This window comes from Sciurus carolinensis, chromosome 13 (assembly GCF_902686445.1).
Source record: "Sciurus carolinensis chromosome 13, mSciCar1.2, whole genome shotgun sequence".
NCBI classification, from domain to species: domain Eukaryota; kingdom Metazoa; phylum Chordata; class Mammalia; order Rodentia; family Sciuridae; genus Sciurus; species Sciurus carolinensis.
This window is the reverse complement of record NC_062225.1, coordinates 33,893,650-33,919,224: the sequence shown is the minus strand read 5'-3', so window position 1 is coordinate 33,919,224 and position 25,575 is coordinate 33,893,650. Positions and strand designations below refer to the sequence as shown.

General features: G+C 38.2%; 1 protein-coding gene across 1 annotated transcript in view; it reads left to right on the top strand.

Annotated features, from left to right (window-relative positions):
• The first annotated feature begins 846 nt into the window (after nucleotides 1-846).
• LOC124962858 (methylosome subunit pICln-like) overlaps nucleotides 847-25,575 on the top strand; it is a 54,375-nt gene continuing 29,646 nt past the window's right edge. The window contains exons 1-2 of the mRNA XM_047522134.1: nucleotides 847-1,026; nucleotides 1,277-1,373. Of these exons, the coding sequence (XP_047378090.1) occupies nucleotides 847-1,026; nucleotides 1,277-1,373 (277 nt within the window). The remainder of the gene's footprint in view (nucleotides 1,027-1,276; nucleotides 1,374-25,575) is intronic.

The following is a 25,575-nucleotide window of genomic DNA, read 5'->3' as shown; positions in this document are numbered from 1 at the left end:
GTTTTGGGAAAAAGTTATGTAGATGTTCTAGTCTCTGTAACTCCCCTGAAAACAAAGAATAATGCTTACATAGCCCTTAACCTAATAATAAGACATGTATAAATGTTGCTAACTAACATAACTCTTTAGATCTGCATTTCCATCAGAGAACAGAGCTCCATCTGATCTCAGCTTAATCTTCAAAATTGGTGTTTATAAACCTTTATTTTCTAATACTCCTTTGACCCTCACTGAACTTAAAAATTTGGTCATGCTGGTCATGGCAAAAGGGACAAAAATTAGTTTTAGGATTAGAACATTTTACTTAAGACTTGTGAAGAGCCCTGCCTTACCTGAGATAAGGCTCTGCCTCACCCTGCTACATGTTAGAATGACTCCAAAGTAAGTCAGGCTTTAACTCATTTAAAGTTGTGCTCAAAAGTTTGATGTTTGTTGTAAAGATTACTGTGATCTCAAACAGGGTATATAATGTAGAACTCAGCCAAAATTCAAGATAACTATTATACAAGCTAAATATGTTTTTACTCTTGCTAATTTCACTGTGTAAAACTGTGCCTGTTACTATTTTGCAGAAGTAGCTGCTTCCAGAACATACAACCTAGGTAACTTGTGATAATAGGCCATCACCTTCAAAACAGATAGTATGTGGTAGTACTTTAATACAAGGGTAAATGACTGTAAAGTTATGGACATTAAAGTTAAAGCCCACAGCTCCCCACCCTATTCTCCCAGAGGAAGATCCAGACCCCCTTCTTGTTAACTTCCCTCCTTATATGCAAGCCCCTATTCCTCCTCAGGACCCAGGACTGGAGGCTGCAGAACAGAGAGAAGCGGCTGCAGCCAGAAATGAGGAAGAAAGAACTGACTCGGGAGGGCTGGCAAGGTGAACGCGGAGCTGAGCCCAGCGGGCAGCCGGCCCCTCCCAACCAGAAACTCCAGATTCCACAATTGCTCTGCCACTCCGAGAAACTGGGCCGCCAGACAATGCTGGCAATCCCCGGCTTCAATATTGAACCTTCTCTACAAGTGATTTATATAATCGGAAAAATCAAAATGCTAAGTTTTCCGACAACCCTAAAGACTTGCTTTCCCTTTTAGATAGTGTCATGTTCACTCATCAACCTACTTGGGATGACTGTCAGCAGCTACTCCGGATTCTGTTCACAACCGAGGAGTGTGAAAGAATCCAGATAGAGGCCAGAAAGTTGGTCCCCGGAGACGATGGACAACCTACTGTAAACCCTGACTTAATTAATGCTTCTTTCCCCTTGTCCAGGCCTCCGTGAGATTATGGGACTACAATACGGCTGAAGGTAGGGAGAGACTCCGGGTTTATCGCCAGACTCTAATGGGGGGTCTCCGGGCAGCAGCTCGTAAACCCACTAATTTGGCCAAAGTGTATTCAGTCATGCAAGAAAAACGGGAATCACCCTCAGCTTATTTAGAAAGATTAATGGAGGCATTTAGACGGTATACTCCTATGAATCCAGAGTCCCCAGAGAATCAGGCAGCAGTAGTAACGAGCTTTGTTAACCAGGCAGCACCGGACATAAGGCGTAAGTTACAAAAAATAGAGGATTTAGAAGGGAAAAGTATTCAAGACTTAATGAGAATAGCCCAGCGGGTATTCAATAACAGAGATGCACCAGAGGAAAAGCAGCTTAGGGCTACTAGGGAAATAACCAAAGCATTAGCAGTAGCAGTGCAGGGAGAGAGAGCAGAAAAAGAAGGAAACAGACTCCCGAGTAATCGACCACAACTTGGGAACTCCAGAGTGCATGATCTGGGTCGGAATCAGTGCACTTCCTCCTTACAGACAATGGTATACGGTGCTGGATTTAAAAGATGCCTTTTTCAGCTTGCCTCTAGCTCCAAAGAGCCAAGAGTTATTTGCCTTTGAATGGACAGACATTGATGAGGGTATCAATGGACAACTTACCTGGACGAGATTGCCGCAGGGATTCAAAATTCTCCCACCTTGTTGGAGGAAGCTCTACATGAGGACTTAGGCACCCTCAGTCCTCAACCCTGCTGCACTGCTTCCTGACCCTGACCTGGACACACCCATACATGACTGCTCGGAAATCCTAGCCCAGGTTCATGGGCTTAAAGAAGACCTGCAAGATCATCCACTGCTTGATGTAGATGCAGTATGGTTCACAGATGGGAGCAGCTTTCTACATCAGGGTCAAAGGTATGCGGGTGCAGCAGTAGTGACTGAGACAGGGGTAATTTGGGCTGAGCCTCTACCAATAGGCACCTCTGCCCAGAAGGCAGAACTGATAGCCATGACTAAGGCTCTAACGATGGGAAAAGACAAAAAAAAAAAAAAAAAAAAAAAAAAATTTGACTGTATACATGGACAGTTGTTATGCCTTTGCAACTGCCCATATTCATGGGGCTATTTACAGGGAAAGGGGAATGCTAACCGCAGAGGGGAAATCTATTAAAAACAAGGAAGAAATTGTGTCCCTGATAGACGCCCTCTGGTTACCCAAGAAATTGACTATCGTACATTGCCCTGGGCATCAAAAACCATCTGATCCAGTATCCAGGGGCAACTGCACTGCTTAGCAGACAAGGTGGCACGTGAAGTAGCCCTCCAGAGAGACTTGATCACGGTTGCTCAACTCCCAGACTCTGGCTCACAAACCCTCCCAAAAGACCCAACCTACACGGAAGAGGACTTATCATGGATTCGCCAGCAACCACTAGCCCAATGCTTAGATGGATTGGGGAAAGACTCTGAAAACTGGATGATACTTCCAGAACTGATGGGGCAGAAAGTGTTGCGCAGGCTCCACCAGTCCACCCACATGGGGACAAGAAAATTACAGGACTTGATGCTGCAAGCAGGAATTAGAATTAAAGGTGTGCAAAATAAGATAGAACAGATTGTCAAAAGTTGCAGAGTTTGTAAGTTAACAAATGCAGGATATAGCAAGTGGGAATCAGGAAATAGATTAAGGGGGGATAGGCCAAGGGCATATTGGGAAGTTGATTTCACTGAAGTAAAACCTGGAAGGTATGGGTATAAATATCTATTAGTTTTTGTAGATACTTTTTCAGGATGGGTTGAAGCATTCCCCACCAAGTGGGAAACGGCGCAGATAGTGGCTAAAAAGATTTTAGAGGACCTCCTGCCAAGGTAAGGATTTCCTGTGATGATAGGGTCTGACAACGGGCCAGCGTTTACTTCACAGGTAAGTCAGGGGCTGGCTTCAGTACTTGGGGCAAATTGGAAACTGCATTGTGCTTATCGACCCCAAAGCTCAGGACAGGTAGAGAGAATGAACAGAACTTTAAAAGAGACCTTAACCAAATTAACCCTGGAGACTGGCGGTAACTGGGTGACTCTCCTTCCCTATGCCCTATATCGGGTGCATAATTCTCCCTATAAGATGGGACTCACCCCTTATAGAATCATGTTTGGGACCCCGCCTCCAATACTCCCTGATCTGACTGAAAGAAAAAAATGTAGATGATTTTGAACTTTTATCTTCCCTCCAGGCCCTGCAGAGGGCCCACAGAGAAGTCTGGCCTAAGCTCAAAAGTCTGTACGAGTCAGGCCCGCCTCCTGTTCCTCACAACTTCCACCCGGGTGATTGGGTCCTAGTGAAGCGACATCGACAGAGCAACTTGGAACCACGGTGGAAGGGCCCCTACATGGTCATTTTGACTACACCCACCGCTCTCAAAGTCGACGGCGTCGCCTCCTGGATTCATCACACCCACGCCAAGTTGACTGAACCCCTTTCCGACATCGTGCTTCCTGCCCTAGACGACTCTGCCTGGAGAGTGGACAGGTCTAAGGACAACCCGCTAAAGATCAAGCCTTGCCACCATAGACTGTGACTATGTTCTTGCTTTTGATTTGTTCTTTTGTTCTGGCCATAACCATAGCTGTAGCTCCAGTTTTTGGAGCCACCAACTTCAGCCAATATCAGCCCATTAAGCAGCAAGAATTAGAACAATAGAGACCCAAGATTGGCTCTCTAAATGTTCTTGGAAAGGGGGGATGTTGAGAGCAGGGTGGTATCTGTGCTGCTAACTGTCTCAAGGACAAACAGGACTGCTGGGCCCCTGTGCTTACCAAGGTTGTTAAGAGATATTTGTCCGAGGAATGTGCAGTTGCCTGGAGACCTTATCCGTCAAGGACGGGAGCGGGGCTTAGCCCCGACTCATCTCCTACATAGTTCACCCCTTCCCTCCTCCCTTCTTCCACTAGGACCGTTCAGTTCTGACAGGACCCAATGAAAATCAAATAGATTGGCCGGACCCAACCAGAGGAGGTTTAGCTGTTCAAATGTTAACCAATTAAAAGAACACTGTAAAACTGCTTGCCTTTGATTATAAAAACCCTGCTGACAAGGGCTCGGGGCCTCTCTTAGCGTCACTGGTTAAGGACGCAGAGGACCGGGTTCGAACTTGCTAATAAATGACTCTTTGCTGCTTGCATTGATCGTGGTCTCTGGTGGTCCTTGTGGGGTCTCGAGCCTTTGGGCACAACACAGGCAAAGACCTGCTCTTGGGTGCAGGGGAGTTAAACTAAATGTGAATGGTGGGCAAGACAGTAGGAGAGCTCCACAGTAACAAAAATCAGGACATCCCAGGGTTCTTATTCTGGTAGGGCATGATAGAGTAGACACATTAAAAAAAAAAAAAAAAAAGACTGGACTGTGACACAGAGTAATTAGTAAATTATGATACTTTCTAGATTTTACCTTCCAAAGAACCAAGTCTGACAATTACTTACCAGCTATACTCTCTTTGCTTTAGAGATTCAAAAGGCAAAAACTCACAGATAGAAATAGGGAACTGAGAAGTTGGTATGTGCATATTACAAACTCAATATTTATGAAGCACTATGTAAATAGATATACCACTTGGATGGTGCAAATTAATAAGCCATATGGAAAAATATTTTAAAGGTTACATCTAGCCTCCTTATAATTCTTCATGCTTGCAGAGGAAGTAGTAAACAGATACACATACAGACACATTTTTTTTTTTAAAAAAAGTCCTTGGTCTCTGCTTTTTATATTTGTTTAACCATGAGAAAATAATCTGAATTTGTTACTGATCACTGCATAACAATTTGTCCCAAAATGTTGTTACTTAAACCAATAAATATGTATCATTGTATATGTCCTGTGATCAGAAATTTGATAGTGGCATAGGCAGTTGTTTCTGGCTTGGAGTCTCCCATAAGGTTTCTGTCAAACTGTCCATGGGGCTGTGTTTTCTGAAGACACAACTGAGAATGAAGAACCTGCTTCTGAAATGGCCCACTTAATAAACTGCTGGATGGAGGTCACTCTCCTCAGAACAGCCTACATGTGCTCCACACGTGGAAGCTGGCTCTCCTAGCACAAATGATGTAAGCAAGAAAACCTAACAGGCAGACAGATGCCCCCTTTTCAGAGTCCTGTTGCTGGAGTTGCACATTCTCATTTGTGCTTTATTCTTTAATAATGATTCACTAATTACAGTCTACAGTCAAGGGAAAGGAAAAAATGTCTTCATTTTTAACAACATGTTTATAGACTAAATATAAACAAACAAAAGGAGAAAGGAAAGTGGTATGGTTTGGATATGAGGTGTCCCCCCAAAAGCTTCTGTTGATGCGGAAATATCCAGAGGTGAGAATTAGATTTCGAGAGCTGTAACCTAATCAAGTTCTTCCTGGTTTGTATGAACTGGGTAGTAACTGTAGGCAGGTGGGTGTGGCTGGAGGAGATGGGTCACTGTCAGAGTGCCCTGGGAGAGCTGATGCCATCAGCAGCTTTCCTCTATTGAGCCCTTCCACCATGATGTCTGTTTGGGTCCAGAGCAAACAAGTCAGCCATCTATGGACTGAGACCCTGAAACCATGAGCACCAAATAAACATTTCCTTTTCTACATTGTTCTTGTCTATTGTTTTGGACACAGTGACTCAAAAACTGACTAAAATAGAAGGAAAATATTAAAAATAAATTTAATAATAGCAAAAATGTCTATGGATTGCTCACTGTACATGTGGCAGAGGAGGGGATCATATTCACATACTGGAACTGGGATTGGTGATAGAAGATGTGGATTCTCTGTCAAACTTTGAGATTCCTTTGATAAAATTATGGGACAAGTCGATGTTTCTTTTTCTGTAAGATCTTCAGTTTCCTCATCCTATAAATGAAGATAGAATATAGTAATCCTATTTTTTCAGTTCTAACATTCCAAAAAGTGAGTGTACCAAAAACAGAAGAAAGATTTAGCATGACTGCACTTAAATAATAACAGACCATTTCTTCAAAGGTACTGATAATCTCTACTTGGAGTTTGCGCTTGAATAATCTATTACTACAGAACAAAACCAACAAAATATATGACTCAAAAAAAAAACAAGAAAAGAAAAATAAATTATTCTCTCTCTTGGTGTGATGGGTTGGTGAGCTGAGAGTTTGTTATGTGATTGGAGTGAGGTGGCACTCATTCTGAAGGTTTGCCTATGCTGTCCATGTTGTATCCGCTGGAATCCAGTGATTGCCAGAGATGGAGCACTTACAGATGTTCTCTCTATGTGACTTCTGGGTTTTCAAAAGACAGAAACAAATGATTTCAGGCAACTTGGGCTATACATGGGATTGCCACAGCATCACTTCCTCTTTATTCCATTGGTCACTTCAAGTCTAGAAAGGGGAATTGTAAGTTTCGCCACTCCAGGAGGAAGTTGTAATGTCCTGTTTTACAAAGAAAAGAGGCAGACTGGATGTTTCTGCAACCATCTTGGGAAAATATAATATGACCCAATGTGATGTCAGAGACAAAAAGATATTTTCTATACAAGTGTTGGGAATATTTGATTCTTTAAAATATTCTTAGTCAGTCATTGATCCTAATGATGCCCATAACTAATCATTTATTCCTGCTGGCATCAGAAGATCAGAAGATCAGAAGAGCTGCCTTAACATTTCTCTGGTTGTAAATTTGGGATTTAAAAATTAGTCAGTTCAATCAGTGTTTTTGTCAGCTTTTTTGCTGCTGTAACTAAAGGATTTGACCACAACGATTTTAAAGGAGGAAAAAATTATTAGCAGACTCACGGTTTCAGACATCTTAGTCCGTAGAAGGCCGATTCCATTCCTCAGGACTTGAGGTAAGACTGAACAACATGGCAGAAGAGTGTGGTGGAGGGAAGCAGCTTACATGTTGATCAAGAAGCAGAGAGAGAGTTCATTCAGCAGATACAAGTATATACCCAAAGTCGCCCTGATTCCTGTCTCCTCCAGCCATACCCTAGCACTTCAGTTACCAGTCAGTTAACCTATCAGGGGATTAAATCACTAACTGGATTAAGTCTCTCACAACCCAATCATTTCTCTTCTGAAGCTTCTTGCATTGTCTCACATGTGCGCTTCTGGGAGACACCTCACATCCAAACTATAACAATCAATATATTAATTTGGTCCATTCAAATATTTTGGATTCATAGAACCCTTCTGTTGGAAACTTTTCTTGCAAATGTATGTGTGTGTGTCTGTTAACATATCCATCACCTTCCAAATATTTTAAGCACTGTCACAGATTCAGCAAAATGATTCAAGTAAACAAATTGACTTTTGTTTTCTTGAAATTGTTATTTAAGTCAACAATAAAAATTGTCAATCTGTAGACAGCATAAATACAATTTTACACTGAATTTTCATAGGAAGTTAATTATATGTCAGGTCTCTATAATTTCCCCTTATCTAGGCCAGCTAGCAAGTAGTATTATAGATTTTTATTTGCTGTAAAAATTGGAACCAATGTCAGGTTTTCACTTTACCTCTGCTGAAAATCATTTTCTGTATTAGGTTCCAAACTTTGGAAATATATTATGGCTGTGTCAAAAGCCAGGTTTTAGCTTTTAAAAAAATAAAACTAAATTTAGGAGACCATACAAAGTGAAAAACCTCTAATTAGCTAAATTAACATTAGGGTGATTTAAAAAATAATGTCCTGATTTTGCAAATTTCTTTTTTATATAGATTACATTTTTGCTTATGTTTCCAAATGTATGTGTAGAATCACTTAAAATTATATTTGGCTAGGACTATACAAACAGCAGTACGCTGTTGGTTACAGAGATCGCAGTGACACAATGTGACGGGGTACACAGTGTAAATTCCAGGAAGCTTGAATTATTGTGTAATATCAAACAGTATAAATTCAAATCTCTTACCCTTTAGGATCCACTTTCTTCAATATTTCAGTCTCACATTTAACCAGCTCATTAAATTTTAGCACTTCAGAATTTTTCTGGAATACTTTAAATCAAATGTGAGACATATGATTTTATCTATATAGTGTGTTGCAAATACAGTGTACATTCAATGGATAAAAGCTTGTTCTGATGGGTTCATTATACAATCACCAAACCTAACAAAATAAAATTCATTCAATATTATGCAATTTCCTGTCCATTCAGTTTTTTCTGATGTCTTCCCAGGCAACAGATTGTAAATATGCCCTCACAGTCATATTTGGTTTCTAACTACTGAAATGTTAAAGCTGTTTCTATTACTAGGAATGACCAATGTATTTACTAGTACTCTGGATTTCATCTTATTTTGTATTCTCACATCCTTTATTTCTTCATTTATTTTCTGTTATGATTAATTTGTGTGTTGAATTGACTCACCATGAGGAGTCTAGATATTTGTCTAAACATTATAATGGGTGTGTCTTTGAGAAGTGTTTCTGGATAAAATTAGCATTTGAATCGCTAAACACAGTAAACAGGATTGCCCTCCCTGATGTAGATGGGCCTCATCTAATCCATTTAAGACCTGACTAGAACAGAATGGCTGAGTAAATGGGCACTTATCCTACCTGACTCTTGGAGGGGTCATTTGTCTTTCTTTTCCAACTTCAGACTCTATATGAAACATTGGCTCCTCCTGTCTCCAGGTTGCTGGCTTTCAGAATGGAATTTATACCATCATTTCTTTTGGTTTTCAAGCCTTTAACTAGGACTAGAACTACCCATCAACTCTCCTGGGTCTCTAACATGCCAAATACAGTTCTTGGGATGTCTGCTTCCAAGATACTGTGAGTCGGTTCCTTGTCTGGTGGTTCTGTTTCTCTGGGGAACGTTGACTAAAACATCCCATTTCTGCACCATCACATATTCTCTGATGAATCCTTACCATTTACCATAAACAGGTGCTAGCATCTCTGCCCTTACCTGTTCTTCTTTCTTTACTGCTCCATTTTTCTCTTACTCTTTGAATCTTCCTTTTCTCCCTTCTTTTCTCTTTCTGATAGTGTAATGGTATGGGTTTGGAATAAAGATGGGAAGATAGAGATGACCCAGGAATTCAAAGTTTTGGGTGAAGATGATAACCAAATGTATATCATCTATTGAAGTTATTGTATTTCCAAAAATACAATTATTTTTCCATCCGCCATTTTTTGACCTTGAATTTACAAAATTGACTTCAGGCAAAAAAAAATGTATTTAGTGTATTTCTCTATTTTGATTGTATAGAAATTTTTTAGTTCGGTTGTTTAGTTTTTCATTTTTAAAGACATACAAATAGAGTAATTCTCAGGTATAAATATTTTCGGTATATAGTTTTTGAATTGCCAGAATCACAGAACCTTAATTCAGTGTAGCAGCAAGACCCAAAATTATGTCAGCTCTTACACTTAGACCTCAATAACATAGCCAAGGGACAGAACATGTAAACACATTGACATTGGGATTCAAACATGGTGAAAATAAAAATGTTTTGCCTTAATGCAGAGAGCATGGAAATTCATGTTCAGAGAATGACACTGCCCAGAGGACCAAACCCCAGGGGTTTACAGCAGCTGCTTGACCAGCACTTAACCATTAATCTCTACAAATAGAAGTTTTGTCCAGTTCATCTTTGGAAAATGGTGGTAGTTAGCCCAGTGTGTTGTGTTCCTTATTTTTGGGTAGCCAATGATTTTGTGTGTGTGTGTGTGTGTGTGTGTGTGTAGTTTTTTTTTTTTTTTTTTTTTGGCATGATGTATTTATTACCTGTTATCTCTCACTTTTTCTCAGGACTTATATAAAAGTAGTGGCAAGATGCAGGCAAGTTAAAGAAATGTAAGGAATTTTGAGGCAATTAAATAGTTTGATTTATCCTTGAGCTTCATTTCTATGGGCAAATGGATTTTAGAGAGAGAACTGGTTTGCATCCTAACCATGTTTCCTCAATATTGTGATCTTTAGTTACTTTTTCTCTTCTGTTTTTATCTGCAAAAATAAAAGTACCTATTTCCTGTCATACAAAAAAAGAAAATGCATATAGAATATTGAATGTGAAGAGTATATAATCTAGCATAATCTAATATTCTACTGTAGATTAAGAAACTCAGTAGAAACCTAATCAATTATAGTTGTAATAAAATTTTAATTTCCCTATGTATTTACTATTTGCTTAGTAAATATTTCTAATTTAAAAAAATCGGGTCAAATATACGAAACATAAAATTGACCATCTTTCTCAATTTTAAATACACAATTCAGTACTATTAAGTATATTCATACTGATGTGCAATCATCATTTGCATTCATGTCCAGAAATCTTTTTATCTTGCAAAACTGAAATGCTGTACAAATTGAATATTAACTCCCAATAACCCCTCTCTCTAGCCCCTGCTAGTCGTTATTCAACTTTGTGTGTCTATGAATTAGACTTTTCTAGACACATTATTTAAGAGGATTTATACAGTGTTTATCTTTTAATTAGATTGATTAAGAATGATGTTCTCAAGTTTCATCCATATTGTGACAAAATACTTGAGAAAAACAAATTAAAGAAGGAAGATGTATTTTTTCTCATAGTTTCAGAGGTTTCAATTCATAGTTACTTGATTCCATCCCTATAGGCTTGTAATGAGGCCTGAACATCATAGTGGAGACAGCATGGTGGAATAGAACTGCTTACCACACCACATCCAGGAAATAAAGAGAGAGAGAGAGCAAGGGGTCAGTGACATAATAAACCCTTCAAAGCATACCCCCCATGACCTACTTCCTACAACTAAACCCTATCTCCTAAAGTTTCCACCACCTCTCAATAGATCCACTAGCTGAGAAGCAAGACTCTCGTCTATCTTTCTTTTATGCCCCAGCCATGAGGTTAATAGTTTCCAGCCTCTCCCACCAAAATCCTAAAAACAGTGAAGTCTACTTGTTCATGGATTGAAAACTTCAAAAGCATAAGCCAAAATAAACTGTTTCAAAGTTACTTGTTACAGTAACAGAAAGCTAACACATCATTGTAAGTGTATACCAAATTTTGATTGTCCATTCATTGGTCAACAGACACTGGATTGCTTTCATGGTTTGGCACATGAATAATGATAGTGTTGGTGAGAGTTGCAGCAGTGGCTTTTCACTTCTGTATCTATACCTCTTCAATCAAAAGAAGCAATTGGTACCCAGAGCACATATCACTGATATCTGAAGGACCGGGTCTTCACTGTTCACTCTGGCTTTTGAAATTATGTCCAAACTGTTCCAGAAACATGCACAGATGCCTGTCATGGGGCTATGGATTGGGAATGGGCAGCCACTCTCAAACTAAGAGCTGAAATTCACTAGAATTAATGACAATTTACAATCCAATCCTTTTCCTAAACGTTACAAGTCTTCAAATATACTTCAAGGTTTCAAAATACTTACATAAAATAGATTTTGCCAGTATATTTCTTATCCAGGTGGGAAAACGCATCCTGGGTATTTGTTGCTCAGCCATCTTCCCAGAATCTTTCCTTCAGTAAATATTTTGAAAAAGAATGTATTTGACACAAAGAAACACCCATTTGCATTTTGTTTTCCTTCTTATTTATTCAGTTTACTCATTCACCAATTGAATGTTGGCCATTTTTTTCCCTCTAAGATTCAAAGGCAAATAATACAGTTGGCCCTCTGTATGTAAGTTCTGCATTCACAGAGTGAAGCAAACGGAGATAAAAAAAATACTCAGAGAAAGAGAGAAATTACATTTATACTGAACATGTATAGATTTTTCTTATCATTACTTCCTAAATCATATAGTATAACAATTATTTTCATAGGATTCATATTGTATTAAGTATTATAAGTAATCTAGAGATGATTTAAACTATATAAGATGATTACATAGGTTAAATTCAAATACTACACCATTTTGAGTGACTAGAACATCTTCAGATGTGATACCTGTGTGAGAGATCCTGAAATGAATCCAAAGTCCATGACCAAGAGATAATGGTAAGGCCTTCAAGCTGATAGAAACTTAATATGTAATAGGAAAGGAGGACAAAAATAAATATGGTATCATTCATGTGAAAAGATCTGAAATTGAACACTGTCCAAAGTTCAGTGTCACCTTTTCTGCTCGGGTAAGGGAGGCCGGGTTTAGCCGGGAAAAGTGAATGTTTCATTTAGGTCATATTTCTTCTTCTTCTCCATCTTGGGTGCTTATCACTCCTGTATTAAACATGGGAATAGGCAAACCACTAGTTTTAAACTCATAATTTCCTTTTTAATCTCTTTTGCTGTCTCTTAGTAGTTCACTAATTTCATAAAGATGCATGTTTTATCTTTAATTTCAGTCTTTTACTCCTATTTGTCATGATTTTATTTATTTATTTATTTATTTATTTATCTATTTATTTATATGACCAACATATATTGAGTACCTATTATGTTACAGGCAAAAAAATAGGCATTTTGCTGCCACCTGGATAAAGCACAGTAATCAGGACAAGTTACAAATAGTAGTTTCCACTCGTCTAATAAGGAACATAAACATTAATTTAATCTGAGTTGAATGACATATTTTATTTTTTCTTTCTCTATTACACATACAAACATTCAAACATGTGATGCATTTCAAATTTATTTCACAGGGTTCTGTTTTCCAATAGGACTCACAAAATGGAAAAATTAAAACCCTCTTTCAAAGTTCCGTTCACTGTTGCTTTTTTTATGCTTCCAACCCACAAATGGTTACTTCTTTCTTCTTCTTTTTCACTAGTCTCTATATGTAGCCTGAGATGGCCTTTTGTAGATTGAGAAGGCTTTTTGCGGCTCAGTTTGTTGTATTTAGTCATCCACAGGAAAAGGACATGCAATCAGTTCCAAACTAAAATGGCTCCTATTCCTGTTACCCTGGATCAAACCTCCTTTCTTTTCAAGGGCCACAGCAATTCATGGCTTCAATAAAAGATGCTTTAGAGAGTTTCCTGACATCTCTGTCTCACAATATTCCCATATGCTCTGCTTTTGTCCACTCACCAGGGACAGAAGCAAAACATGGTGGGACATCATGTACTGCATTATTTAGCAATGAGTGAGGAGGACACCCCTGGAGAAAAGTCCAATTTTAAACTGGGGGGAAAAAATGATTAAGAACCATGGGTGTGAAGGAAACCGCAGCAGCAGATGTTGTAAAACACCAGTAAGGAGGATAGAAAGGCGGCAGCTGAGAGTGAATTGATTTTCCTCCTAAGTATTACGCCCTTACTCAATCATGCCAGATGGAGAAGCAATCACCAAGACATAAGGTCCTGTTGGTCTCACTGCCCTTCCCACAAGAGAACTGGTTAAAAACACTTCCCTAAAGCAGCAGAATGATAAAAGCAAATGCACTGTTTCATTTATTAATCAAGATTCAATTTATCTTACTCATTTGAGACAGCAAGCTGTGGTGGAAATGAACAGACTTTGGGTTAGAGAGACATGTCTTTGAATCCTAATTATTTTACTTGCTACCTGTATGACCTTGAGGGAGTTTCTTTTCCTTTCTGAGACTTAGTTTTCAAACTCAAAAAAGATCAAGAGCTAACAATTTTTGAGGCCTTACTTTGTGCTAGGCATTATGCTAATCAGCTTATTTTACCACATTTAATCCTCCCCAAAAAACTTTGAGTTACATATTCTTAACTGATATCTACAAGACAGAGAAAAAGTAAAGCTAGTTTAACAAGGTTAATTAACTCACAAATGTTGGCAGCCTAATGAAGAAGTTAGGCACAAGAAAGACAGGAAGGTAGGCTGGGTTTAAATACTGGGTTCATCATCTAAGCTTGGACGTCTGTTCTAACCTCCTTGTGACACAATTTCTTCACAGATTAATGTAGGTATTGAGAATAGCTTTATTGTATAATTATCACCTCATTATAGAACAGCTATGAAATTCAAAGACATAGTGTGTTTTTAGTTTCATTACCAGAACAAAATATACAATATGTTAATTGTATTATGATTTATTATTATTATTACTATTACCATTTTATGTGGAATTGCTTAGTATCTAAATAACGGATCTAAATTCAAATCCAGGTCTGTTGGCCTTCAAAGTCCATAATATTCTGGTGATTGCTCTTGTAAGGATTAATCATTATATTATGGGTTAAAATTCTAACAGTTATTAGAGACTCAATAATTCTTCCCAGGCTATCCCTTTTTCTTAGCATTGGACAACGGCTGTATATCTCTTTCAATTTTTCACATAAACTTCCCAATTTTCACCATATTCTTCAAATAGCATTTTTCCTGACAGTTGCTGGGATCATTATACCCTGTAAATATTTTTGATATTCAGGGGTACATACTTGGCCAAATTCTGTTCTGCTTTTCTTTGTTCTATCATACCAATTTCACCTGATTATAATCTGACTGATAGACTTTCTCCAACCTGAAAGGGATAATTATAACAAACAGTAGAGATGACAGTAGTAGGGAGAACAGTAGACATAGTAGCTCAAGGGTGAGCCAAAGGGGTGGTGAGTTTTTGTTTTATAGTTCCTGGAAAGAACACAATGTCGGGAAATGAGATGAACGAGAATGGCAAGATTAAGCAAATTAGAGAATGGTTTATCTGGGGGCCAGCCTATTTTCAGGAGAAGCTGTTCAGATGAGCTGAATGCCCATCAGTCATTGACTCAGGCTGAGGGTGAGTCAAAGATAAAGAATCTGGGGAAAGGAGAGACCTTAACCAAAGTTTAGTTAAAAGCATTTTGTTTCATTGATCAATGAGGATAGAGTTCTAATTTTTAACAGAGAGAATATGAATTTACAGCATCTGTGTCTGATCTTTCATACAAAAATAAATGGCATTTCATTTTTCAGGTTTAGAATTTTTTCTGATATTATTTCATTGAACAGGTTTTTCATGCCTTTGGTTTGTACTCTGTGCCTTCCTAATAATTCTTAAATTCGGTCTTTTCATGATATCCCATAATTCTTGGAAGTTCCATTCATAACTTCTTAACATCTTCTTAGTTTATTCAATTTTCTTTTCTTTTTTTTTTTTATTGTAAACAAATGGGATACATGTTGTTCTCTGTTTGTACATGGCGTAAAGGCATAACATTTGTGTAATCATAAATTTACATAGGGTAATGTTGTTTGATTCATTCTGTTATTTTTCCCCTTCCCCCCCACCCCTCCCACCGCTCTTTTCCCTCTATACAGTCCTTCCTTCCTCCATTCCTGCCCCCCTCCCTAACCCTAACTCTAACCCTAAAATTTACCCCTCCCACCACCCATTATGTGTCATCATCCACTTATCAGCGATATCATTCATCCTTTGGTTTTTTGAGATTGGCTTATCTCACTTAGCATGATATTCTCCAATTTCATCCATTTGCCTGCAAATGCCATAAATTTATCATTCTTTATGGCTGACTAATATTCCATTGTATATATACCACAGTTTCTTCATCCATTCATCAAATGAAGGACATTTAGGTTGGTTCCAGAATCTGGCTATTGTGAACTGAGCAGCTATGAACATTGATGTGGCTGTATCTCTGTACTATGCTGATTTTAAGTCCATTGGGTATAGGCCAAGGAGTGGGATAGCTGGGTCAAATGGTGGTTCCATTCCAAGTTTTCTAAGGAGTCTCCACACTGCTTTCCAGAGTGGCTGCACTAATTTGCAGCCCCACCAGCAATGTATGAGTGTACCTTTCTCCCCACATCCTCGCCAACACCTGTTGTTGCTTGTATTCTTGATAATCGCCATTCTAACTGGGGTGAGATGGAATCTTAGGGTGGTTTTGATTTGCATTTCTCTTATTACTAGAGAGGTTGAACATTTTTCCATATGTTTGTTGATTGCTTGTAGATCTTCTACTGTAAAGTGTCTATTCATTTCCTTAGCACATTTGACGATTGGATTATTTGTATTGTTGGTGTAGAGTTTTTTGAGTTCTTTATATTATTCTGGAGATTAGTGCTCTATCTGAAGTATGATTGGCAAAGATTTTCTCCCACTCTGTAGGTTCTTTCTTCGCATTGTTGATAGTTTCCTTTGCTGAGAGAAAGCTTTTGAGTTTGAATCTATCCCAGTTATTGATTCTTATTTTTATTTCTTGTGCTATGGGAGTCCTGTTGAGGAAGTCTGGTCCTAAGCCGACATGTTGAAGCTCAGGACCTACTTTTTCTTCTATAAGATGCAAGGTCTCTGGTCTGATTCCAAGGTCCTTAATCCATTTTGAGTTTAGTTTCATGCATGGTGAGAGATATGGGTTTAGTTTCATTCTGTTGCATATGGATTTCCAATTCTCCCAGCACCATTTGTTGAAGAGGCTATCTTTTCTCCACTGCATATTTTTGGCACCGTTGTCTAGTATGAGAAAATTGTATTTATTTGGGTTTCTGTCCGTGTCCTCTATTCTGTACCATTGATCCACCTTTCTATTTTGGTACCAATACCGTGCCGTTTTTGTTACTTTTGCTTTGTAGTAGAGTTGAAGATCTGATATTGCGATACCCCCTGCTTCACTCTTTCTGCCAAGGATTGCTTTAGCTATTCTGGGTTTTTTATTCTTCCAGATGAATTACATAATTGCTTGCTCTATTTTTGTAAGGTACATCATTGGGATTTTAATTGGAATTGCATTGAATCTGTATAGCACTTTTGGTAGTATAGCCATTTTGACAATATTAATTCTTCCTATCTAAGAACATGGGAGATCTTTCCATCTTCTAAGGTTTTCTTTAATTTCTTTCTTTAGTGTTCTGTAGTTCTCATTGTACAGGTCTTTCAACTCTTTTGTGAGATTGACTCACAAGTATTTTATTTTTTTCAATGCTATTGTGCATGGGGTAGTTTTCATAATTTCTTTCTGAAGATTCATCACTTATGTATAAAAATGCCTTAGATTTATGTGCATTGATCTTATATCCCGCTACTTTACTGAATTCACTTATGAATTCTAAAAGTTTTCTGGTGGAATTTCCTGGTTCCTCTCAGTATATAATCATATCATCAGCAAATAGGGATAGTTTGAGTTCTTCTTTTCCTATTTGTATCCCTTTAATTTCTTTGGTCTGTCTAATTGCTCTGGCTAGAGTTTCAAGGACGATATTGAATAGAAGTGGTGAAAGAGGGCATCCCTGCCTTGTCCAGTTTTTAGGGGGAATGCTTTCAGTTTTTCATCATTTAGAATGATATTAGCCATGGACTTAGCATAGATGGCCTTTACAATGTTAAGGAATGTTCCCACTATCCCTATTTTTTCTAGTGTTTTGAGCATGAAGGGGTGCTGTATTTTATCAAATGCTTTTTCTGCATCTATCAAATAATCATGTGATTCTTGACTTTAAGTCTATTGATATGGTGAATTACATTTATTGATTTCCTGATGTTGAACCAATCTTGCATCCCTGGGATGAAACCCACTTGATCATGGTGCACTATCTTTTTAATATGTTTTTGTATGTGATTTGCTAAAATTTTGTTGAGAATTTTTGCATCGATGTTCATTAAGGATATTGGTCTGAAATTTTCTTTCCTCGATGTGTCTCTGTCTGGTTTAGGTATCAGGGTAATATTGGCTTCATAGAATGAGTTTGGGAGGGTTTCCTCCTCTTCTATTTTATGGAATACTTTGAGAAGTATTGGAATGAGCTCTTCTTTAAAGGTTTTGTAGAACTCGGCTGAGAACCCATCTGGTCCTGGACTTTTCTTTGTTGGTAGGCTTTTGATGACTTCTTCTATTTCATTACTTGAAATTGGTATATTTAAATTGTGTATGTCCTCCTCGTTCAGTTTAGGCAATTCATATGTCTCTAGAAACCTGTTGATGTCTTCGAAATTTTCTATTTTGTTGGAGTATAGATTTTCAAAATAGCTTCTAATTATGTTTTGTATTTCAGACGTGTCTGTTGTGATATTTCCTTGTTCATTCTGAATTTTAGTAATTTGGGTTTTCTCTCGTCTTCTCTTTGTTAGTGTGGCTAAAGGTTTATCAATTTTGTTTATTTTTTCGAAGAACCAACTATTTATTTTGTCAATTTTTTTGTATTGTTTCTTTGTTTCAATTTCGTTGATTTCAGCTCTCAGTTTAACTATTTCCTGTCTTCTACTACTTTTGGTGTTGGTCTGTTCTTCTTTTTCTAGGGCTTTGAGCTGTAGTGTTAGGTCATTTATTTTTTGAGTTTTACTTATTTTATTAAATGTGCTCCATGAAATAAATCTTCCTCTAAGTACTGCTTTCATAGTGTCCCAGAGATTTTGATATGATGTTTCTTTATTCTCATTTACCTCTAAGAATTTTTTAATTTCCTTCCTAATATCTTCTGTTATCCATTCATCATATAATAGCATATTGTTTAATCTCCAGGTGTTGGAGTAGTTTCTGTTTTTTACTCTTTCATTTATTTCTAACTTCAATCCATTATGTTCTGATAGAATACAAGGTAGTGTCTCTATCTTCTTGTATTTGCTGACATTAGCTTTGTGGCATAATATATGGTCTATTTTAGAGAAGGATCCATGTGCTGCTGAGAAGAAAGTGTATTCGCTCTTGGTTGGATGGTATATTCTATAAATGTCTGTTAAGTCTAAATTATTGATTGTGTTATTGAGATCTATGATTTCTTTGTTCAATTTTTGTTTGGAAGATCTGTCCAGTGGTGAGAGAGGCATGTTAAAATCACCTAGTATCATTGTGTTACAGTCTATTTGGTTTCTAAAATTGAGAAGGATTTGTTTGACATACATGGATGAGCCACTGTTTGGGGCCTAGATGTTTATGATTGTTATATCTTGCTGATTTATGCTTCCCTTAAGCAGTATGAAATGTCCTTCTTTATCCATTCTGACTAACTTTGGCTTGAAGTCCACATTATCTGAAATGAGGATGGATACTCCAGCTTTTTTGCTGAATCCATGTGCATGGTATGTTTTTCCCCATCCTTTCACCTTTAGTCTATGGGTATCTCTTTCTATGAGGTGAGTCTCTTGCAGGCAACATATTGTTGGATCTTTCTTTTTAATCCAATCTGCCAGTCTATGTCTTTTGATTAATTCAGGCCATTAACAATTTGGTTCATTTTTAAATTTTATTTATTTATTTATTTTTTTTACACAATTGGTTCCTCCTTTATTTGACAGTTCCTTTAGGATAATTCCTCCCTTTGCTGATTTGTTTCTTTGTTTTTTATCTCTTCCTCATGGAATATTTTGCTGAGAATGTTCTGTAATGCTGGCTTTCTTTTTGTAAATTCCTTTAGCTTTTGTTTATCATGGAAGGATTTTATTTCATCGTCAAGTTTGAAGGTAAGTTTTGCTGGGTATAAGATTCTTGGTTGGCATCCATTTTCTTTCAGAGCTTGAAAAATGTTGTTCCAGGCTCTTCTAGCTTTTAGGGTCTGGATTGAAAAATCTGCTGATATCCCTATTGGTTTCCCCCTGAATGTAATTTGGTTCTTTTCTCTCACAGCCTTTAAAATTCTGTCTTTATTTTGTATGTTAGGTATTTTCATTATAATGGGCCTTGGTGTGGGTCTGTTGTAATTTTGTGTATTTGGAGTCCTATAAGCCTCTTGGACTTGATTTTCCATTTCATTCTTCAGATTTGGGAAATTTTCTGATATTATTTCATTGAATAGATTGTTCATTCCTTTGGTTTGTTTCTCTAAGCCTTCCTCAATCCCAATAATTCTCAAATTTGGCCTTTTCATGATATTCCATAGTTCTTGTAGATTCTGTTCATGATTTCTTACCATCTTCTCTGTTTGTTCAACTTTGTTTTCAAGGTTAAATATTTTGTCTTCAATATCTGAGGTTCTGTCTTCCAGGTGTTCTATCCTATTGGTTGTGTTTCTATGGAGTTTTTAATTTGGTTTATTGTTTCCTTCATTTCAAGGATTTCTGTTTGTTTTTTTTTTCAATATCTCTAACTCTTTATTGAAATGATCTTTTGCTTCCTGTATTTGCTCTTTTAACTGTCGATTGGTGCGATCATTCAATTCCTGCATTTGCTCTTTCATCTCATCACTCAATGCCTGCATTTGCTCTTTCATCTCATCGTTTGCTTCCCTGATCATTTTAATCATGTACATTCTGAACTCCCTTTCTGTCATTTCTTCTGCCATGCTGTCATTGGATTTTATTGATGTAACATCTAGATTTGTTTGGGGCATTTTCTTCCCTTGTTTTCTCATATTGTTCAGGAATCAGTGGATCATTAAGATAGTGCAGATTTCCTCTGTTGACTTACAATGTACCTGAAGATTGCTAGTATATCCTCTCTTATCCTTCAGTAGCCTGAAGTCTTGGAGGAAGTTGATAATGTGGTGCTCCACAAGGAAGCTGCCTCTCTAGGGGTGGTGACCCTCAGGTGGGGTATATTCCCTGATAGTGGGCAGAGGTGCCTCCACTTATTGACCAATGGTCTTCCAAAGGGGAACTAGGCTGCGGGCTGAGGAAAGGCCTGTTAGTGCCTGTGTCTCTGGTTTTACCGTCCTTGTGGGAAAACCTCACCCGTCGGGGAAGACTCACCCGGTGGTGAGGTCTCACTTGTCAGTTCCCCTCCTAGAGGTTCCCCTCAATCTACAACTACCGCCTGGGCTGGGCTGCCTTCCTCTGCAACGTTCCCAGGGGCCCAGACCTACTTCCTGGGCCTGGAAGCCTCACCCCTCGCAGGAGAGTCTCCTTAGGCTGCCTCTCCTCAGAGAATCTGCCCGAAGTCCTGGAGCCTTCGCTCCGCCCCTCAGCATGTCTCTATGCGGCTCTTCCACCAAGAAGCCTCCTAGGTCCTGGGACCCTGCTCTGCACCTAATCGCCTGGCTATGCGGTCCCTTCTCTGAGCAGCCACCTGGCGTCCCGTACAATAGCTCCGAGTCTCAGAGACCCACCACACACCTCTTCCTCTAGACAGCCGCCTGGTTTCCGACACAGTCACTAGTAGTCCAACCAACTCACTTAGCGTCTCCTCCTCCCACCTACTGCCCGTAGCCCTACGCAGTCACTCCGAGTCCAAGTGACCCGCCCTGTTCCTCCTCCTCCTCGGGGTAGCCTCCCGGGTGTTCAGGAGCGGTTGCTCCAAGACAAAGCGACCCACCGCACTCCTCCTCCAGGCAGACCACCGGTGTTCAGGAGCGGTTGCTTTGAGTCCAAACAACTCACCACTCGCCTCCTCCTCTGGCAACTGCCTGTGGCTCTGATGCAGTCACTCCTAGACCAAGCGCCTCGCCACGCTTCTCCTCTTCCTCTGGGCAACCCCTTGGTGTTCAGAAGCGATCGCTCTGAGTCCAAACAGCTCGCCACGCAGCTCCTCCTCTGGCAGCCACCCGGAGCCCCAGTGGTTGCTCTGAGTCCAAGCGCTGTGCTGAGCCGCCTCCTCTACAATGATCCCAGTTGTCTGTGTTTACTGCTCCAGCGGGGGGAGGGGCATCTCGCCGAGCAACTGTACTTCACAAAGTTCCCTGCGTTCTGGGGCTACCGCCCCATCCAGGATGCCTCCCCAATGGGAGAGACTCACCTGGTGGCTTTGAGTTGGTCCCAAGTCTCTCACTATCTCCTCTTTTGAATCCTGTGTCCTAGAGCAACGTGAAATGCAGCCACCCTCTAGTCCACCATCTTGAAACCTCAATTTTATTTTCAAGATTGAATATTTTGTCTTCATTGTCTGAGATTCTGTCTTCCACAAGGTCTATTCTGTTGGTGATGCTTTCTATTGAGTTTTTAATTTGATTTATTGTTTCTTTCTTTTCAGGTATTTCTGTTTGTTTGTTTATTTGTTTGTTTGTTTTCAGAATCTCTACCTCTTTATTGAAGTGTTCTTTTGCTTCTTCCATTTTCTCTTAACTGTCTCCTGGAATGGTCTTGCATTGCCTGCATTTGCTCTCTTATCTCATCTTTTGCTTCACAGATCATTTTAATCATGCAGATTCTAAACTCTTTTTCTGCCATTTCTACTGCCATGCTGTCATTGGAGTCTATCCCAATAGCCTCTTGGTTTGTTCGGGACACCTTCTTCCCCTGTTTTTTCATATTGTTTCTGTATATTTCCCTCCAGCAGTGAAGATCAGAGATACTGAAGTTTGCCCCCTGCAGGCTTATTATGGCCCTGCAGTTTTCCACTACCTCTCCTTTGAAGGGGAGATCAATACCAATAGCACCCAAAACAAAGAAAATGTAGCCCTGAACCAGATAGCCCGTATAAAGACTTTAACATTTTTAAAATAAACAGAATCAGTTCAATTACTATTTACAATTTCTAGTTGTGAACAAGAGGATGGGGAAGGGTGTAGGATATAAGTGAGTAAATAGAGGTACCTGTCAAAGGGCCTCCAGTCTCCTATAGGTGTCTCAGGAACGGAGCCGCTCTTCCAATGATGATGTCCACGCCCTCAGGAATAATTCAAAGTGCCTGCACCAGCCTCCAAAGAAGCTGGGGAGCCCCAGCAAGGGTGCGCCGAGTCAGAATGGAGGCAGGTGCAGCGTCCCTCAACAGTAGGGGGGCAGGTGGGCAGGCAGACTCAGCTACTGGCCTCTGACCTCAGGGTTGGGGGGGGGCTCAGCGCCAGTCAGACCTCAGTTCACAATAGCTAGATTGTGGAACCAACCTAGATGCCCTTCAACAGATAAATGGATAAAGAAACTCCGGTTTATATACACAATGGAATACTATTCAGCCATAAAGAAGAATAATATTATGGCATTTGCAAATAAATGGATGGAATTGGAGAATATCATTCTTAGTGAAATAAGCCAAGCCCAAAAAACCAAAGGCCGAATGTTTTCCCTGATAAGTGGAGGATGATATATAATGGGGTGGGGGTGGAGAATGAGAGAATAATGGGGGAGCTTTAGAATATGTAGAAGAAAATGAGAGGGAATGGGGTATGAAAAATGGTGGAATGAGACAGACATCATTACCCTATGTACATGTATGATTACACGAATGGTATGAATGTACATTGTGTACAACCATAGAAATGAAATGACGTACCCCTTTTGTGTACAATGAATCAAAAGGCAGTCTGTAAAAAATTAAAAGCTAAATAAAAATGATTTTAAAAAATAATAAATAAATAAATAAATAAATGGCATGTGTTAGTCTCATCTAACTCATTAGAGTTGTTTCCTGTCAGCTATTTGTTAAAACACAAAATGTGGATAGATTTCTTAAGTATCAGAGTTTTTCAGGATTACAGGTCCTGGGTAAAGTTTAGCACATCTCCCAAACATTATTTCTAGGTGTATATAAGTATGTCAGATAGACATTATCTCCTTGAAATTACACAAGCATCTCAACATTTTAATAATTAAGTTAATCTTTTCCACTAAAATTGAAAACGCTTGTCTTTTCCTTTTCTTGATGACACCAAAAATGATATAGTCAATTAATTGAATTCTGGAAGTGTCAAGGAAGGCAAAAGGAAAGTAGTTTCAGCTAATTCAGCTTCCTCTAGGTGCCACATTTAACATGTATATAAACATACACAAAAATAAGAAAATAGACATGTAAAATATGTATTTTTAAAGCAAAATATATGTGAAAATAACTGAATCTCTAGAATAACAAAGCTGGAAGTTTGCTAATAAACCTAATTACATTGAAAGAAAAATTAAATATTTTGCTATTTCTTAAATATATAGTTTTTTTTAATTGAGGATACAATGTATGTTCTTATGGAAAATATTTAATTAAAAGCACATATATACACATTACTGGTGTAATAAAATGGGATCACAGTATACGTGTATTTTCATAACTGCCATTTTTCATTTAAGAATGTGTAATGCCTATTTTTCAGTACCAAAAAAATTAACCCATTACATGATTGAGGGATTTAATGCTTTGTTAGAATACAGCCATTTAATCATCATCATTCTGTTTTATTGGATGTTCATGTCATTTTTAGATGTTTTATATAAAAATTATACATTTGTTTCTTCAGGAGAATTCCTAGAATCAAAAGGCATAATAATTTTTTAGATAATGAAATCAAATTATCTTACAGGAAGTCACTACCCTCTTGTACTTCCCAGGAAAAAAATAAAGTTATCTAGTTTCCTACAGGTACAAACAACAACTATGGATTGTTAATTTTCATTCATTTGTCTACTAGTACATTTGAACTTTTTCTCATGTGGATTAGATATTTACATTTCATTGTTGTGACTTGATTCATATCTCATATAAAAGCACATTAAATAGGAGGATATATGAGTAAATAATTTTCTTCAGAAGCCTAATTTTAAACCTTCATTTGAATACACTCATTATCTCATAGGACATTTTTAAAACTATCTATCTTAAGTCAATTACATTATATTTTTAAAGTTTTTTTTTAATTGACAGTAATTACATATATTTGAAGACAACAGCATAATGTTTTGATACATGTATACATTGTGAAGTGATTGAACACATGATAACAAATGATAGATAACATACCCATCACCCCAAATACTGATCATTTTTTTGTGGTTAGAACACTTAAAATCCACCTTTTAACTTATCTTGAAATATACAATACATTAAGAATAAACATACCATGTTAAGCAATAGCTCACCAGAACCGATTTGTCCTGTTTAACTGAAACATTGTACCCTTTAATTAATTAATGACTCCCCTTTGTTTTTTCTGTTTTTCCAGCCTCCAGGAATAGCCATTATAATTCTCTAGCTGAGTCTGATTTCTTTGAATTTCACATATAAGCGAAGTCATGTGATATGTTCCTTTCTGAACCCAGCTATCACTTAGCATAATGTCTCCTAGGTTTTTCCATGTTGTCACAGATAATGGAATGTTCTTCTATTTAAAAAGTGTTCCATTTTGTATATATATGTCACATGTCTTAGTAACTAATATATTTTTTAATATATTTTTGGTGTACATTTTGGATATTTCCTTTTTTTTTGCGGGGTGAGGGGTGCCAGGGATAGAACCCAGGATCACTTAAATGGAGCCAAGTTCCCAGACCCCTCATTTAAAAATTTTTTTAATTTCAAGATGGGGTTTCCCTATGTTGCTTAGGGCCTCACTACATTGGTGAGGCTAGTTTTGAATTTGTGACACTCCTGCCTCAGTCTCTTGAGTCATTGGGGTTACAGGCCTGTGCCACAGCTGCATATTTCCATATCATGGTAATTGTGAATAATCAGTAATGAACATGGAAGTACAGATATCTCTTCAACATACTTATTTTAATTCCTTTAGATAGATTCCTAGAAATAGTATTACTGGATCATGTATTAATTTTATTTTAAGGTTTTTGAGGAGCCTCCGTACTGTTTTCCACAATGGCATGCTAATTTACATTCCCAGTGTAGAGTTTTCT